Below are 17,662 nucleotides of genomic sequence, written 5' to 3' on the forward strand. Positions count from 1 at the left end.
AAAAAAGTGATTTACCGGTAATTATAGCTGCTGTATTCAAAGTCAATGAGCATCAGCTTTTGGTTTTCTGAATTCTCTCTGCCTTCCAGAAGCAAGATGTTACCTGAAAATTTTAAGATAATACAGCATATTCAATAAAGTCCCAGGAAAATTAGAGAAAAGCAATAACGTATCTTAAGAAACATTGTTCAGATAATCCCAGTTATCCCTTACATCTACGCAGAAGAATGACAGGAAAAGCCAAGTTGCACTGGCTGTCTACCAGCTCACTGAAAGTTGAGATATATACTATAAACCTTCTAAAGCTGAAAGCAAGAAAGTTTTCCTCTGTACAGGCAGAGGTAGATTTGCTCTCCCAAGGGTCCTGCTTCTCCAGCGTTTAGCTTGCAGCTAACTCAGGTCAGCCTTAGCAGCCCTTGCTGAACTGTTTCTTTCCACAGCTTGAGATCTAAATTATGCAGCATCTCTCGTACCTGCATAGCACTATCATCGATCACACAACACTGGGGACAGGAATTGCTTTTCAGCAGCCTGAAAGCTACTGACTGATCACTTTGCTATTAGAATACGTGGCGCAGCTAGTACCTATAGAAAAGCTCATTCTTTTCCTTTGTAACAGGGAGATTGCTTTATCTGTCTTTCAATTCACTTTGTCACTATAATTCATCTGAAAGATATCAAGTCTGCCTCTGTCAAGTGGCAACTAGTCAATAAATTTAGAATCATTTCAATTTCTACAACAGTTTGTCCCCTCTCCACAGGTCCATCTGTTCTCTACACCATAACCTTGCACCAATAGAACGAGCACAGTATTTCACACCCTCCCATCCCCGCCTCAGAAATTTAGGTTCCAAAGCTTGCCCCAGCCCTATCACGCTCTGACTCCTCCTGTACTGCACCTTGCCACACCAGCAACGAGACCTTGAACTCCATCACTACTGAGCTAGCTCTTCAGATTTCAGATCACTGGCTTTTCCCCCTTGTGCTGCCTGTCTTGCAGGGCAATCCTCTTCCAGGCCAATTCCTCAGCCTTAGCTAACAAGGGGGGGACTCCCAAGAACAAAACAGCCCTGTGTATGGTGCCAGTATAGCACCCTTCCAGTTCAGCCCAGTTTACCGACTGTACAGGTGACAGGGGGGCACAAACACAGCATACTCAACACCTTCAGCCCTGCCTCTTTTTCATCTCTTTAGAGCAGTGACTCAAAAATGGTTATTCCCTCCATGACTCCCAGAGACAGAGCACTGAAAAAAGGTGGATATGGTTTTCCTGATGTTTCTTACCAGTACAAGCAGAGTCAAAATACCCTAAACCTCCATTTTCACCATTCACTGTGCTTTTCCAGCATCTTTCTTTTAAAAGGACTAAAGTATATCCTCCCCTGATCATCTATATTGCAGATAGCTAAGAAAGGTACGGTCTTAACAGAAAACACCCAGGGCTCCCATCATTAACTGACCTGTATTAACAGATCATGTGTACATGCTTGGCTTAATCCAGTTATGACACTGGACGTTCTCTTAATTAGCCTGAAGGGTTGCTGAAGCCAGTACACTTTCCTTCGCAACCACTGCACACTGGGAATGCACGTGATTACCTCCCAAAGCAAATAAGTGGCCAGAAAATGCTTAATACTGCATCATTGAACAAGGTCATGAAATATGAGCAGCTTACCTTCTTGACAGTCATTGTGGCAAAATACAACTGGTGACGAAGTAGCTTCAAGCATAGTTCTAGAAAACAGCAATATAGGATCTTGTAAGTAACAAATCACTACGTTCAGTTCCACGTCTAAGTAAAGATTGGATTTTATTATAAGAATTTGAAGTGCTATTCCTTTCTAGCAAGACCCTATTTTCACAATTAGGAGCTCAGGATCAGGACAATAAAGTTGGACTTCACTGATCAGCAAGTCAGATCAGCAATTGATCGTATCAATTTGCAGTCGTATGAGACAGAACCAAAAAAAATCATCAACTTGTAAAGTAAAATGGATATAGGGTATTATACTGTATAATGTGTTGAACAAGTATAGAAATTCATAATGAAACTGTGCAAATTAAAAGATACTGGTAGACAAAATAAGCCTACCTTAGATTTTTCATTTCCTGTGGTAGATTGTAACTGAGGAGTTTGTTCAGTTTTCTAGTTTTGGATTCTCTGGTAAATTTAATCCTCAGCACTTGATTCAGATATCTGTTAAAAATAGAGATAACAGTACAGCATTTGTGACAATAAGCGTATTAGTCTTCCCATACTAAGATATCATTTAAACTAAAATCAAGAAAGTTTAAAAAAAAGAGTTACTGAAAAAATGTTACTATTCTTCAAGGTAATTGAAGGTCCTCAAGTAACAATGAAACAGTTTCTGGGTACAGTGAGAGCTTGTGCTCTCAGGCATTCAGGAAGAATGAGCTGCTTATCAAAATAACAACAGGTCACCTTTTTCCCGTACTTAAAAGTACTGCATAACTTACTTTTCCATTGTTCCAAAAAGCCACTTAGGTTCTTTATTAAATGGCATTTTCAGGCCATGAAATCTAGCCATCTTTTCAGCTATTTCAGCAGATATGTCAGGTAAGCTTAGTTCTTCAGTACTCAGTTTCCTGCTCTGTAATAAAAGAAAGTATTCTTAAAATACAGTTAATTACAAAAGTGTGATTAATTCCAAACACTAGCATTAGTCTCTATACATTATAGTATAAAATACTAGCATAGTACTCAAGCAATAGACTTCTTTCATCCCGAATGAACTTACAAAATTGCTGTCTTTGGAAAAGATGAGTTAGCCAGCCTAGCTCACTCAATTCTCTTCCAGATCAAGACCTGGGGAAAGTCACATCTCACGCTAAGAATATCTTCAAAGAAGACTGGTTACAAATATTTAAGAACATCAAAAGCATCTGCTCTCATCGCTGTTGAGGGAAGTGTTACTCTATAGCTTGCAATGCTATGTTTGGTATCTAACAGGCTTTTTATCTTCATTTATTTGTCTCTGCTACAGCTGAAGAGTTTTTAGATATCTCTCCCTGGCAAGAGCTATAATTGGGCTCTCCAACACCCACTCTAACTGTATCAAATTACAGTTAGCAATTATTACAGGCTGCCAAGTATTCCATTCCCACATCCCTGCTTTTCTGGGCAGTCCAGAGACCTTCTTGTCATGATCAATTAAAAGAGCTCCCAGCAGCCCACTAACTAATCATGAACAGGACTTACAGGAATGAATTCCTCCAGTCGTCCTTGTGGAAATATTCCATACAGCTTTGGGCCAAGAGCTCTCTCTGCAAGAATGGCAAACATAACGCTTTCCAGAACCATGGCTTCTGCCCCCTACAAAAAAAATTAAAGCATCAGTTGGTGCTCACACAGAAATGAACTTAGGTGTATACAATAGCTAAGCTGCTACAAAGTGAGAAATTTTAGGGTTAGCTTCAAAAAGAAGACTCAAGAAACTTTGGTTAGTAAAATGTTGAGTAATAACAACTCATAGTTAGCATGAGAACAATACAAATATTTTGCTTTCAAGTTCAAAGCTGGGGAAGAAAAATCTGTATTACTTAACAGGTATCTTTGGTGGGCCAGGTCAAAGGAAAGCTATGCAAAAACCAAAACACCCACTCCTCCCTAACCTGTGGGAACTCTGCAAATTCATTTCCTGAAGGAGTTTCCTACTGAAGCACAGCACAGGAACTATAAATATTATGCTTGGCTATTTTAACACACTTTGGAATACTGCCTCACAGAAGAACACTAACTATTCAAGTGAATGAAGTGAATGACTGAACTAACCAATTTTTCATTTAGAAGAATGACTTAGGGTTTGTTTCCGTTAAGCACATTTTAGGTCTTCCCTCTTTTTAAAGAGAGAATAATTTAAATTCATGCTAAGGAGCATGTGTGCGTGAATAAACATTCTTCCTTTTCTACCTCCAAACAGACCTCAAGTTTCAGTAACTTTTCTTCAAGGTTTTCCTTACATCAATAAACTCAGTCCATAACGATCACAAGCAGGCAGCTTTTTAATATGAATGTTTAAAAATTAATAGAAATATTAAATACATCTAAAAAATACAGTTAAAAAGCACTGAAGTATAGCTTTCTTAATGAGTAAGATTAGCTGTAAATAGACACAGAAGCTACAGTATAAATCACTGCTCCTAGCACCTATGCTAACCAGAATCCAGCTGTACTCAAATCCTAGAGGTCTGCTGAGCCTCTGCCTACTTTTGAGCAACTAATCTCAAAGTCTGGCCCATGATACTTGAAAACAGGAGAATTAAGAGCACAAAATTAAGAAAGCTCTCAGATATTTTGGACTACAGAGCCTTTTGCGTTACTGTAGTCACTGCAGTTTCAGACAGTAAATAACTCTTTCCATACAAATTCCACACTTACTCTTCAGTACTCTTCAGGCAGTTCTGTTGATAAGTTATTTTTATTACTGGCCCACACCTCATTATTCTGGCATCTTCAAGAAACTGAAGTGTAGGAAAGACTCATGTAACTATGTTCTGAAGTGTTAACTTGAATAAAAAGTAAAAGAGACAAGAATATCAATAGAGAGTTTAAGATGATTTGCATATGAATGTACTGCATCCATGTCCTCCACTGTTTTTCCATCTCAACTCCTCAAAGCAGAACTAATGTACCAAAAATATTTACTTTTAATCATTTCACATGCCCTCACCAGCACAGATCGAAACTTTCCAGTTCAGTTCTAAAGTCTAATGCCAAGCACCAAAAAGCAAGTTAGATTTAGGTTACTGAATGCCTACTCCATTATTAGCCGATATTGAATCTGTCTGAGCCTGGTACAATACCAACGTGTTTTACAAGTCTATTTACAGCAATCCTGTTGGCTGTTCCCATTAAGATGTCAGTTCCTTGTTTTCACATCTTACTGGAAAAATCAACTCATCATACTTGATTAACAGCAACTGCTAAACAAATGTTCCTCATTAAGATGTCCCTTAATGCACCCAAAGTGACAACCAAGAGAGCCAAATTTCCAATTACTCAACAATGCACTTCTAGGTTACTTCTGCCACATGTCTGCCTAGCCCTAGTCCTTTACAACATACTTAAAAATTTAGAACCTTCAGAAAATCCACAACTACACAATTGCAAGTTTGTAGACTGTGCCAGCAGCATTAACAAGGATGGCCACATCTGTCCGTGAAAGATCTGCTTCAAGATTAAAATGTACAGGCAAGCATTATCTAAAAGCAGCAGTATAAGAACATTCAAGTCTGAATGCTCTGGTGCCTGACTCTTAAAAGACAAAAAAGTCGAGAGCACCACAAGAATGTCCTGTACTGTAAGAGAATGGTCACTTGAGAATAAGCCCAATGAAATACCATCTATGTATCTCAGGCACAAAGGCTTCTCCTTTATAATACCTAAAGGATCTTTTACCAAGTCTCCACTCCATACATTACCATCAAGTATAGGTGTGGAAAGAGACTACTAAAGGACATTAGAAAATTCTACAGCTTACTTCATATGGACACTGAGCAAATCCAGGTATCTATCTCTCCAGTCAAAAGGCTTTCCCAGTACACATCTCCCATTCAGGCAAGGAGAGATTAAAAGCCTTTCTATACTTCGGTTAAAACTGAAGCTTCTGCTTTATTCTTCCTTCAACAAAACACTCACTATAAAATACATGGAAGAGTAATATCTTGAGAAAAATTACTCCCAGCTATAGCAAAACCAATGTAAAAGTTAGATAATCCCTGTCAAAAGATCTTACAAGCTGACAGAAGACTACCCTATCTCTAGCCACAGCTGTCAAACACCTGGCAGCTCAGAACAGCTACAATGCTTTTGCTAGTGATCCAGAGCATTCTGGGATTACTCAGAGGTTTTTCTTCTCTCCAAAGCATGACATTAACTCCTCTGTTCAAACCAATCTACACTCTTTACCTAGACTCAGGAAAATTAACAAATCCATCCTGATAGGAATTCTTGAGGACAATCCAACACTGAAGTTCCAGCACTATGAGATTAAGAGCAGAAAATAATAACCTACCAGCACAGAATCACTATTTTCAGGTAACAAGTGAAGACAGTTCTGAAGTTCAAAGCCTTGCTTCCTGTACCGCAAAACTTTTATTAGCTGCTGGCACCAGGGTGGGGCTTGTTTGGATTTTTGTTTTCTTTTATAACTTTAGGAACATTTTTTTTTACTGGATTGGGGCAGGGGAGAAATCAAGCCACCTCCATTTTTCATCTCTGAATAAAACCAAGGAATCAAACCAGCATGTTCCTCAGTTCAGTCTTGGTTCAACTGACTGAAGCTGTTCCAGTAAACTTAACTGAAAGTTCAACAAAACTTCAAAAGCAGTAATTCAAAAACAAGAATTTTAAGACCAATTTCAACTCACTAGAAAAAAACCCAAATGCTTGAACTGTTTCAGATGGCATTCCCAGAAGGCAGAAAATACAAGGGGAAAAAAGCAGCACTTACCAAACAAGTAAAATGTACTTCTCCCTAATCACTGCCAAAACCATTACAGAGCTGAAAAATGATAGTATGTAACAAGCAAAGCATCTGGCTAGCACGCCGCAATGTTATCCCTTACTGAAAAAAATACTCATCTAAATCACCAAATTCTGTTCAGATGACTTTATGAAAAATTACACTCAGCTGAACATTATGCTGCTTGAGCAGAAATAGTTCCAAATACAAGAACTTTAAAGTTTGCAGAACACAGATGATCTAAGCACAATGCTAATCAGAAACACTTTGTGTTCAAGAGCAAGTCATCTCCAGCTCTACATACTTTCCTCAGAAGAGTTCATCAACGCATTACAAACTAGAGATTAGGTAAAGCAGACCACTGATCTTCTGCTAAAGAAAGATGAGCCCAGTATTAGAAACAGCGGTACTGATACCAGCGTTAGAAGCAGCAAGAAACTATTAAGGGTACAATTTGGCGGGGGCGGTGTTTCTGGTTAACGTGGAATGCCTAAGTCTTTCCAAACTATGTACAGACCCTCACATTAAAATGTTGCTTCTATAAACAAATAGATTTCTTCATTATTGTTCACAGTTTCTAGAAACATGGCCCAGACACCAGGAGGAGTAACTACTGGTTTAGAACAAGCAGGATCACCACATTTCTCTATCATCTATAAAATTCTGTGAAAGAAGCAAATTTAATTACTCACTTGCAAGTCATTTTCCTTCTGAGACTGCACAGATTCTCCTTTATTACAGGACCTCTACGAATGAGAAAAGCAAACACAATGAGAAGATGAAATTTAACATGATTAACCTGCAACCACCAGAACAAAGGGAGTAGAAGTGCCAGCTACAATTAACTAGATGTCTCAACACTGTCTTGACCTGTGACAGCTACAGCACTAGTATCCATCTGACCTCTGACCACCACACTATTTCAACAATTCCAAGAACTTTCAAAAGGATGTGCCACTGAGACCAAGCCACTCCAGTAAATAGCCTAAGAGTTGATTTTTCAGGTACGTTTTTATTGTTTCCCAGTATTTCAAAACAAGCTTTCAATGTGTAAGCTTAGAGGAACATTTTTAATTAAGAGAAAATTAAGTCCCTCTGCATGACATCTGGGATGATATACTTCTTGCAGCTAAAGCACTTGAGACATGTTACAGAGATTACATAAAAGCCTTAGGAGGACTATTAGAAAAGACATGTTATGAAGCTTACAAAGCACTTGCTTTTTTCTATTACCTTGTTTTTCCAAATTTCTTCTCACTAGAATTTCTTTATTTACAGTCTGCTGTCCAGGCTATATGTACAACGTACCACTGGCCGTGCAAATTCAAGATTTTGCTTCAAGTGAACTGCCCATGTAAGCTAAAGATGTCTCAGTAAGAACTACAGTATACTAGCAAAACTTTAACGAATTCCATGCATAATGTATTGTGCTAGGGTTGTTAACAGTCATTATAAAGCAGTTTCAGAGTATCAGACCATACCCTCAGCAACTAAACCCTCAATGGCACATGCTTTTAATAGAGCTGCACATTTAAAATGCAAGATGTAATAAAAATCTGGTCCTTTATAGGGCTTGAAGGTAAGGAGAAGAGAAAGCAAATATTTGCTTAGAATTAGCGACAGTTTGTGGCTGCTATTTATGTTGCAATTCCACCGTTGACTGTTTAAACCAGCCTAGCTTTAGAGGCCCATAAAGGTAGCCTCCATCTCCACCTTCTCAACAAAAACCATTTAATTCACAGAACCATGTGCGTACCTTTCTGTGCCAAAGCTCTAACATGTCCAACACAAGGGTGGAAATACGAACTTAATGGAATACAGTTAAGCAACACCAGCTGCCTTAAGTACAATACAACAAGCTAATGACTTACACAAGCTATGCAGTTACAGGATTTCAGAAGCTATAGAAGAAGTATAGTTAACATGGATCAATACTCTTTCAGCAAGTATTTCCCATTCCACTAGCATAAGTTTAAAACAAGACAATATGAAAACTACTAGTAGTTTATATTCCTTTCAAGGAAATTAATAAAGCCAAAACATACTCACTACAGCTAAATGCTTAACTACTCAATAGTATCAAAGTCATTTACAGAGGGCTTCTCTGAACAAGCATGTCCTACATCAATACCACTCTTGCATCTTACAGATTTTTCTTGAACAGTCAGAAAGTTACTCACCATCCAGGAGTCTTTCCTGATTAATGGTGCTCTCAGAATGGTTCAGTTCATCAGAAGGTAAGCAGATAAGGCTTTTCCCTAGAACCTCAACTGGCATCCACTTTCCCGAAGTCATACTGTATAAAGAGCTAGCCAGTTCTAAGAGTCCACCTCAAATTAGTGTTGGAGATAGCCTAATGGCAGCTTACTGTGCCATTAGAAAGAGACAGTTCGGGATGTGTACTGCAGAGTCATCAGAAAAGGAGACTTCTGCGGCATCCCCTTCCTCTTTTCTGTTCCCTCAGCACGGAGCATTAGTGTCCAGAGGAGAATGAATACAAAGTCATTTGTAAATAACTTGCAAATATGAATGGGAGCTTGGAGAGGATCAGTCTTCTCAAGTGGCCATGTACTCAGCCTAGAATTAGGAAAGTCTCCACTACAAGTGGTCAAGGAGAATGAAGTAGGCAGGATGCAATTTTACATAACAGAAGTTTAAGAGTTTAATAGATGTTAAAGTGGTAGGATTTGATTGTTTTCTGACTGCACAATCACCTACAAGAACAGCGGTTCAAAGTGAAACATCTCATACCATGAGGTATTTGATCTACTTATGTAGCTCATGTGTTCTTGGCTAAACCAATCAAAACCAGTTTTTCCATAAACTCTAATAGCTCACTCCAACTTATACCCAGTTTTTTCAACAGCTTACTTCAACAGCTTTTACTTCAACAGCTGGAGGTTTTTAATCACTCTCTCTATGGAAATATTAACTGGAAATGGACACGTGTTCTACATCTTTAAGATTTCTTTAAATATTTGTTCAGTGCTTCTTTTATTGTGGGAAGGTTTATTCTCGAAGCAGACTAAGAAAACTCACTACAATTTTAGTAAGGGAGGACAGCTATATGCAGAGAGACAACAAAAGTTGTTATAGAGTCTACTTTGTGATCATGTAAATTGATTTTAAGGCAGGAAGCTTCAGGTACAAGACGAAAGTCCTTGAATGTGAGATATGCCACATTATCTGATCTGTGATCAAAAGATGACCAGACAGTGTTTATGTATCCGGCAGTTTGACACAGAAAATTGAGGAGTTCATTGTCTTCTCCCTAACACCCCAAATTTATTCCTCTTGTAGCTGAAAGATGAGTGCTGTATCAAAAATCCCAAATTATCCTTGGCAGGAGAATTCTGTCTAGAGGAGGAACTTGCAACTTCCACTCCCACCCCTACCCCCCAAAATAACCCTTAGCTCTGCCCACAAATTTAAATCTGACATTATAACTCAATTTTTCTGAGTTTACTCAGCTTTAGTAGTTTTCAAGACTTCAAAATACTGCAATACTTTGGTTTAGACAAATCCCTAGGAATTCAAACCCCAAGGAATTACAACACTACAAGGACCTGCCTGAGAGGTCCTATGCAACCTATGCAGGTGAAACGTAATCCTAGAAGCTGTTAGAAGACATTGTTTTGAACTTCAGGGTATGGGAACAGAGTTTTCGATTCAGCAACAACTATTTCTGCTTCTAAGAATCTGCCGTTGACCGCTGATCCCTGCCAGACCTGAAGGAACTGATACTAATTTGCTGAAGTCCTAGAACATAGCATGTGAAGAATAACTCCCAGTTCAAGTCCTACAAAAGCCACCAAGACATCTCTAATCCTCTTCATTTCAAGTTACCATTCTGTTATGAGGGAGCAGAGGAAAGGAAGGGGCAAGTACTTTGTTATTGCTGTAAACATTCAGATGCACAGACAGTAGCTGGTGCTACTTAAGCCTTAATTTTAAACAATGAAATCCAGTACTAAAGAAAATGAAAGCTGTAGAGAATGCTCCAACTTCAGAGATCTCATACTATACCGTGAATCGTGTCTGTCACCTGGAAACCAGAGTGCTCTAGGCACGATCGCATGGGCAAGCCTGCAGCAGAGAACACATGCATATACAACTAAAGTGGTACATTACCCCCAGAATACCCTTAACTCCACCCAACACAAATATATCCCCGTAAGAGGTGCTTGGTTTCTTTCAAGCCGTCTGCCAGTGCCAGGGATTTGTAGTTACTCCATGCTACAAACAGACATGGACACCAACAACCACAGAAGACGTTGATAATTACAGTTACACAGCAGTCTGCATTTTATTTAGTTACAAAAAATAAAAGGCAGCAAGGCAGGTATGGAAAAAGATTTACCACAGAACTGTGGCAACCATTTATACTTATTTTGCGTCTGCTCACATAGAAATTGAGAGACCAGAGAGGAACATTAGGTATACTGGTTTGGTTTTCCTCATTTATATAGAACATTGTTTTGGCTGTTGCAAAGTAACAGAGCCCCAGTGAATCAGAGTAGTTCAAGGTTCTTTTGACATGTGTAAAAGAATGGGAATCAATCCCCAAGTTACCTTGGGGATTCTTCAAAGAAGAAAATTCAAAGAAATTCACCTTAATTTGAGTTGTTTTTGTTGATGCTATCTTTTGTTGAAATCCTACCAGCATTTCTAAGACGTGGCAAGTTTTGGTTGTTCTGAATTTAAGTAGAAACACTACAGTGATCTGCATATGAAATCCAATCTTAAAGTCCAGACATCGAATGGCATATTGTTGGTGAATCTTTGTTTCAGTTATTTTAATACTGATATAATCAACAGTTAAAGACATTTTGTCATGAGGAAGTTTTACTTTCAATGCTCCCCTTTAAATTGAGCAAGAATAAGTGAAGCAGAGTAAGACATTTCCCTTTTTTCAATGTAGAACATATCTGCATTGTGCCTCAAACATTTGAGTTTTAATGTGGTTAGTACTTTAACCTCTCACAAGCACAAATACTTGTCTTAAAGTTCCACTCAAGGATATACTCAAGAGAAGTCCTTGATTTTTTAAATATCCATGCCAGTGCGACCATTCATAGGAATGGTCGAGCCAGCTCCGTTCATCTCCCCCCAACTCCCCCCCAAACAGTCATGCACACAAAAAAAATTGGTTTAAACATATCAGCTATGACAGAGGAAGGCACAAAGCCTTCCCTGTGTGGCAGCTTTAGCCAACTGGCATGGTTTATATTGGATGAGTTTCATGTACTGACATTTGTGTCTTCCAAGATTCATAATAAGCAAACTGGGGCTATTTTCAAACTGCAAAAAAGGTTCCTTTAAAAGGTGGCTCAAAGAATTATGGTGCCAGTATCATTCATTCTTAAGTTAGTATGAGGTATCTATTTTTCACTTCTGTCCAAAATTTTAACTTAAACTTGTCTTCTGTATGTACAACAATTTGGTGCAGATTGCTATAAATCTATTTACAGTAAAGGAATAAGAAGAACTGGTATTATCACTGTTTTGTGCTCCAATTTCAACAGAAAGTAAAATGGACAAGAGTTAAAACATGCTACAAAAGCTCAAACAAACAAGTGGTAACTACTAATACCCAGTGGCAGTTACAATTAAGTCATTGAGAATCAAGCTGCAATTTTAGCATAAGGTCTCAAAACTCAACTTACTTAAGCAGTGTCCCTTAATTTCTATAGGGCTTTAAACTTAAGCAACATTACTGAAAAACATAAAATTATTCCCTCTTAACAGGCTTGGCATAAGATTCTGCCTATGCCACCCAGAAATTCATAAGAATCCTAAGTGAGGTTTTCAAAATACCCCAATAAAACAGTTTGCTTATATTTTAACTCGCATTTAAGGTAGAGGGGCTGGAAGAGACAAATGTTTGTCGACAAAAATTGTGAACCTCAATGCAATCTGAAAGTTTTACCTTGGGACTTTCTCTGCTTACTTAACCTTTAGTGAACTGCACCAACAAAAGCAGTCATTTCACTGCCACTACGGAAATAAAGGAAGTTAGACATCTCAAAAGATCCTTCAACACCAAGAGTAGAAAGGTTAGAAAGTTATGAACACACTTTCAATTTTCAAACCAAATTAGTTCTGATTTTAGAGCCCAAAATTTTATTTTGATTTCTTCAGTGGACAGGGGCACAGAAAAGGCAAGTTAAAAAAAATTGAAGGAAGAGGAGGGCAACCAAGTTCTAGAGTCTACTTGACTTTTTCTTTGAAATATAAGGGAAAGGGCACATTTCTTCACAGCTTTTGGGCAACAGAAGTTCTACCAATACAGCAGTTTTACAGCCCATGTTCCTACTCAAGCCTTCTACACATTAAGTCATCATCACCTTAAAGCCATTCATAATTCTGGAAAAATTTCTCAGCATCAACCTTAGGAGTCATTTCGAAAACAAAGTTTCTCGCCACCATTTTTTTTTTCCACTTTGCTTTTGGTTTCTCTTAAACTTAACAAAAGACTATTTAAGCTTGAATTAATGAACTTCTACACACTTTTGTTGTTTAACAGTTTAACTTTCCCAACACACATATGGTGGTGTAGCCAAGCATTTCATGCTATTTCAAACCACTGGAATCTTTTATGTATTTCTGGTAAAGTTTGCTAACACGGGAAAGTTAATACCTCACATAGCATAACAAAAGAACACTTTAAAGCCAGTTAAGTGACAGTATCCAATAAGATTTTTAATAATAAGTTTGGTCAAGGCAGCAGAAGCAGGAAGAATGGGCTGATATTTCAGGAACAGTCAATCTCCTGCAGATATTGGATCAGTTATTCAAAGTAAGTGACTGAGTACTGGAAAATATCAAATTAATGGATAATAAAACCAGACCCTCTAAGTCAAATAGAAGCAATTGCCAACATCCAAATGTAATTTTATGAAGCTGCAATTTTCCATAAGGTTAAACACTGATGTTATGATTATTTATTTACAATATAATCAAGTGTCTAGCAGAGATGGGTAAGAGAAGATCTGCTGTACAGTCCTATGGTAACCGCCCATAAGCTTTAGAAGAGATCACAGTTACAAAATATTCTTTATTTTAAACCTTACAATTTTAAACAGATTTGTCAACCACTTCTCTTAAGGTTTGACAAATTTCAATGCTTTCTACCTTTTACTAACCAAATAAAAGTAACATTAGAAGAGTTCGACAAACATCTGGTTAAGCTTCTATGCCAGCTACAAGGCATATCACACATTTATAGGACAGCATGTTTTGGAATGAGATGGCTGTACGGTATTGATGTTTGTGCTTCATTTTTCTTCTAACACTATAGATCAAATTTTCCAGCAACACAATTACCCATGAGATCTAATAAAATGCTTGAGCACTGTACAAGTTTGACAAAACCTTCAACTTTAATCTCTGAGATTCCTAAGTGCTACCAAGATTAAAATTAAGCAGTTTGGTCTCTTGCAATCTTGCTAGTTGTGCCAAAGTCCTACATACTGTACAGAAGCAAACTTTAATAACTTTTCTGAAACACCACAATCCAAGCTTAACACCGTAAACAAAACATTACTGATCAAATGGACAGCAAATGAGCCTTCAGCTGATACACGCCAGTCAGGATCTGTATAGAAAGGAGTGTAAGTTCTAGACAATAACTATACAGAAAACTGCTTTAAGCTAGCACTCTAACCCACTACCACTAAAACACACTCCCAAAAGGATAAAGCAGCACACACTTGCAGTGTGTCACAAAAAGATCTCCAAACATATCACAATTAACCTGCAGAAACCCTCCCACTCCCATAGCACTCTCCATACTCACCATCTGCAGGATTGCACCATATAAGCGCAGGAGAACTTTCCGTGGTTCATCTGCAACTGTCTCAATGGTATCAGGTAGCGAGCACTGAAACAGCATGTTGCTGAGGCCACCTCTATCAAGAGAAATGTGAGTTCATCAGCTAACTTGGCTGAGCATACACGTTTCATTTTCTACAAGTTAGAGGCACACTAATCATCCTTTCAGTATGATTAACTGATCTACTCTAACACGAGAAACCATTTTCCAACAGTACAAATAACTTGTAACATAAAAGGTTTCAATAAAAAAACCCAGCAGCTTCATGCTTCTTAAAGCATAGTTCACCATAAAGATCTACTGATTCAAATTACAGCTCAAGTTATGAACAAACTGATGTAAAATGCAACAGGCAACCAAGATAAGATGTAGGCTTCTGTTAATTATTTTCAAGGCTTCTAGAAAGTGATGGTAGAGTCCTGCCAGATATACTTGATTGCACAAAGAAGCAAGAAGACAGCAAAATAAGCTTAAAACCATGCAGTGAGCATAAAACCCAAGTTTGAAGTAAGAGCTGGTATTACTGGGACAGCAGCTACAGTGACTGGCTACAAAGGTTTAACCTGCATACCTGTGCTACAGCATCACAGATGAAAGTCTTACTTATGCTATCACTCTTAGGGATTCACTTTCCATTTTGAAATTTACAATTAAAGCAGTTCTCCATTTTAGAGACATTGCTCATGTATTTGTCAAAACTAAAGTCACCCTCAGTATCTTACCAGGTAAGACACAAACTAGGGAGTCCTGCGCTTCAATCATTCAGGGGTTATACAAGCATGCTGGTTTTTCATGTAATTACTGTTTTACAACAGTGTTCTTACATGAAAATGTGACAGCATTTGTTTTATATAGGTTTATCCAGCTAGATGGATACTAGATTAGAGAAGCTAAACTCCATGATTTCTAGTAGCCCACTAAGAACATCAGTCTACTCAATCCACATTTTCTTTACCCACATTGTCTTTCTGCATCCTCTTCATTATCAACATGTTCATTAGTAATTTTCCAAATTTCCCTTCTGCAATAGATTTTCCCTATTACTTCTTCCTTTACTGTAAGAGGAAAAAGTACTGAAACTTCTGGTTTATTTGCAAAACAGAAATGCAAATCAGCTGTACCGAAAAAAGCTTGTCTGTCTTACCATTAAAAAAAGAACTTTCAAAAACAGATACAACCCAAATACAGTAGCTAGCAATAAAGGGATGAGGTAGCACAGATTTAAAGAGTAAGAAATTTTACCTGTAGTATGCTATGTAACTTACTGCACTAACTCCAGAATTTACGTAGTAGTACCTCTGTCATGTGAGTTCCTTCACATAGTAATGTGGTTTTCATAACACCCAAAGCACAAGTATTTAATACTACCTTGCAGTGAGCTTTGATTCCAGGAATCCACGGCAGATCCAAAATGCAGTGGCTAAAACGCAGTTCTTAGTCCTAACCTGACACTCCTCTCAACGCTTTTTCAAATATTTTTCTGGGTTGTCTTACAAGGCAAGAAAGACTTTCTGAAGAAAAAGGCTACCAAAAAGTAGACGACCTGCATGTATTTACTGGGAAATGATACAGAGAAAGGCTGGCCTGCATATACAAAGTCAACGACTGAGAAGGAAAAAATAAATCAAGAAAATAGGGTAAAACAGCAGCTGCACAATATGCTCAAGAAAGAAGACAGAAGAGAACCAGGTGGCTTGGCAGGCATCCAAAAAAGGATGTTTAGAGACAAGAGGTATGAAGTAACTTTGAACCATGAAGGTGAACAGGTAGAAAAACCAGACAGATGGAAAGGATATCAAATGAAAAGCAAAGCCAGACTATTCAGATACAATCATAACATGGGTTAGTTATACCAACTACATTTCTGGCTTCACTTCAACTGTGCCAGACAGGTTTTTTTTGAAAAACATTTGCCACCTTTTCTAAGCCTCTGATGTAGACTTTGGGGAAAATCTCAATACTTAAAATAGAAGAACTAAACACATTGCAACCCACTTTACAAAAAATACCAGACTAGAGCTCAAAATCCTGCACAAACAGTTATGTTATGTTGCTTAAACACATGCTCAGCCTGCATACAGTGCATGAAAGCCCAGAAACTCTTCTTTTTTTATAGCTCTCCAGCCAAACAGGAGTGTCTTACTGAGGCTGAACTCCATTAAACAGAAGTTGCACTCTGGTTTTACACACTTAAGACTTCAAAAGTTACCTCTAATCAAGGAAATTCATACAGGAGTCTAATAAAAGGTATTGTTCTCAGTAGACTCAGCAGCTTAAGGGTCAAAAGGGCATCTCTCACTCTTCTACAGATAAAGCTACCAGTTAGCCTACTGCTACAAATGACCTACAGGCAAGCCCTTCCAAGAGGGTCACCTATTTTCAAAGCTCCCCATAGCTTTCCCAAATCACAGCCACAGCAGTTCAATATGCATATATACTTGCATCCTGATTAGATGTGAATCTATTTCTTTGCTCTCAAACAGTAGGGACTGGCCTCCTTAAGCCTATGATACCAAACACCTAACGGCTGTTCCTGAACACGATTTGCACTAATGCAGTTGAAGTGGCAATACTGACAGAGACATCGGAGAACGCACACGGAGCGCTTGGCTTTTGGGAAACTAGAATCAGCAAACCATTCTCTGTAGGTAAGTGCTGAGGAGACTTTTGCCAAGATAAATGCAACTGCCAATGAGGATGGTCTTACATATTCTTAAATTTCAGCCCATCCTCTCTCCCTCCCAATCCAGAAATCATCAAGTCATTTTGAGTTGGTGTCTCAAAGGGGAAGTTTCCAAGAAATGCAAGACTAACTGTGGTAAAACCTACAGCTTTAGAAAATAAGTACCAATGTCAGCAGTACTCATGAATAAGGATGAAAACAGAATTAAGCAAGTCAGATTACAGACATATTATCAGACTAGTCTACTGTTTAGGAACAGTACCAGTCTTCTAAAACTTCTCTCCTTTCATAGACTGATTATGATTATGTCAAGCGAGGAGAAAAGATCTAAAAATATAAATACTATCTACACTGGCTTTCAATGAGCTGCTCATTTTTAATAAGGCCTCTAAAATACAATTGAAATGAGCATGATGGGCTTTGATTATACTTTTATATCAGAGCTTTGTCAACAGTTTATGCTCTCTTAGCTAACTGGGAGTAGATTTGCATGTATTTCATGTAGAAACACTTGCACAGCAAATTCAGGACTCAAAGGGAGAAGCTGACAATCATATCCTTTGAAACTGTATGCGACTCTACATTTGGCCAGGTAAAATGCTCAAGCATTAGGATACTAGACAGGCAGCCTGTAAAAATGGAAGTCTGAACTAACTCCGG

At 38.2% G+C, this 17,662-nt stretch overlaps 1 protein-coding gene across 1 annotated transcript in view; it reads right to left on the bottom strand.

Annotated features, from left to right (window-relative positions):
• CHKA (choline kinase alpha) overlaps positions 1 to 14,406 on the bottom strand; it is a gene marked incomplete at its 5' end in the record, with an annotated part of 17,879 nt that extends 3,473 nt beyond the window's left edge. The window contains 7 exons of the mRNA XM_009696100.1: positions 16 to 103; positions 1,676 to 1,734; positions 2,093 to 2,197; positions 2,479 to 2,612; positions 3,221 to 3,334; positions 7,178 to 7,231; positions 14,284 to 14,406. Of these exons, the coding sequence (XP_009694402.1) occupies positions 16 to 103; positions 1,676 to 1,734; positions 2,093 to 2,197; positions 2,479 to 2,612; positions 3,221 to 3,334; positions 7,178 to 7,231; positions 14,284 to 14,406 (677 nt within the window). The remainder of the gene's footprint in view (positions 1 to 15; positions 104 to 1,675; positions 1,735 to 2,092; positions 2,198 to 2,478; positions 2,613 to 3,220; positions 3,335 to 7,177; positions 7,232 to 14,283) is intronic.
• Between the last annotated feature and the right edge of the window lie 3,256 nt (positions 14,407 to 17,662).

Source organism: Cariama cristata, unplaced genomic scaffold, assembly GCF_000690535.1.
Source record: "Cariama cristata isolate BGI_N322 unplaced genomic scaffold, ASM69053v1 scaffold19052, whole genome shotgun sequence".
Lineage (NCBI taxonomy): Eukaryota > Metazoa > Chordata > Aves > Cariamiformes > Cariamidae > Cariama > Cariama cristata.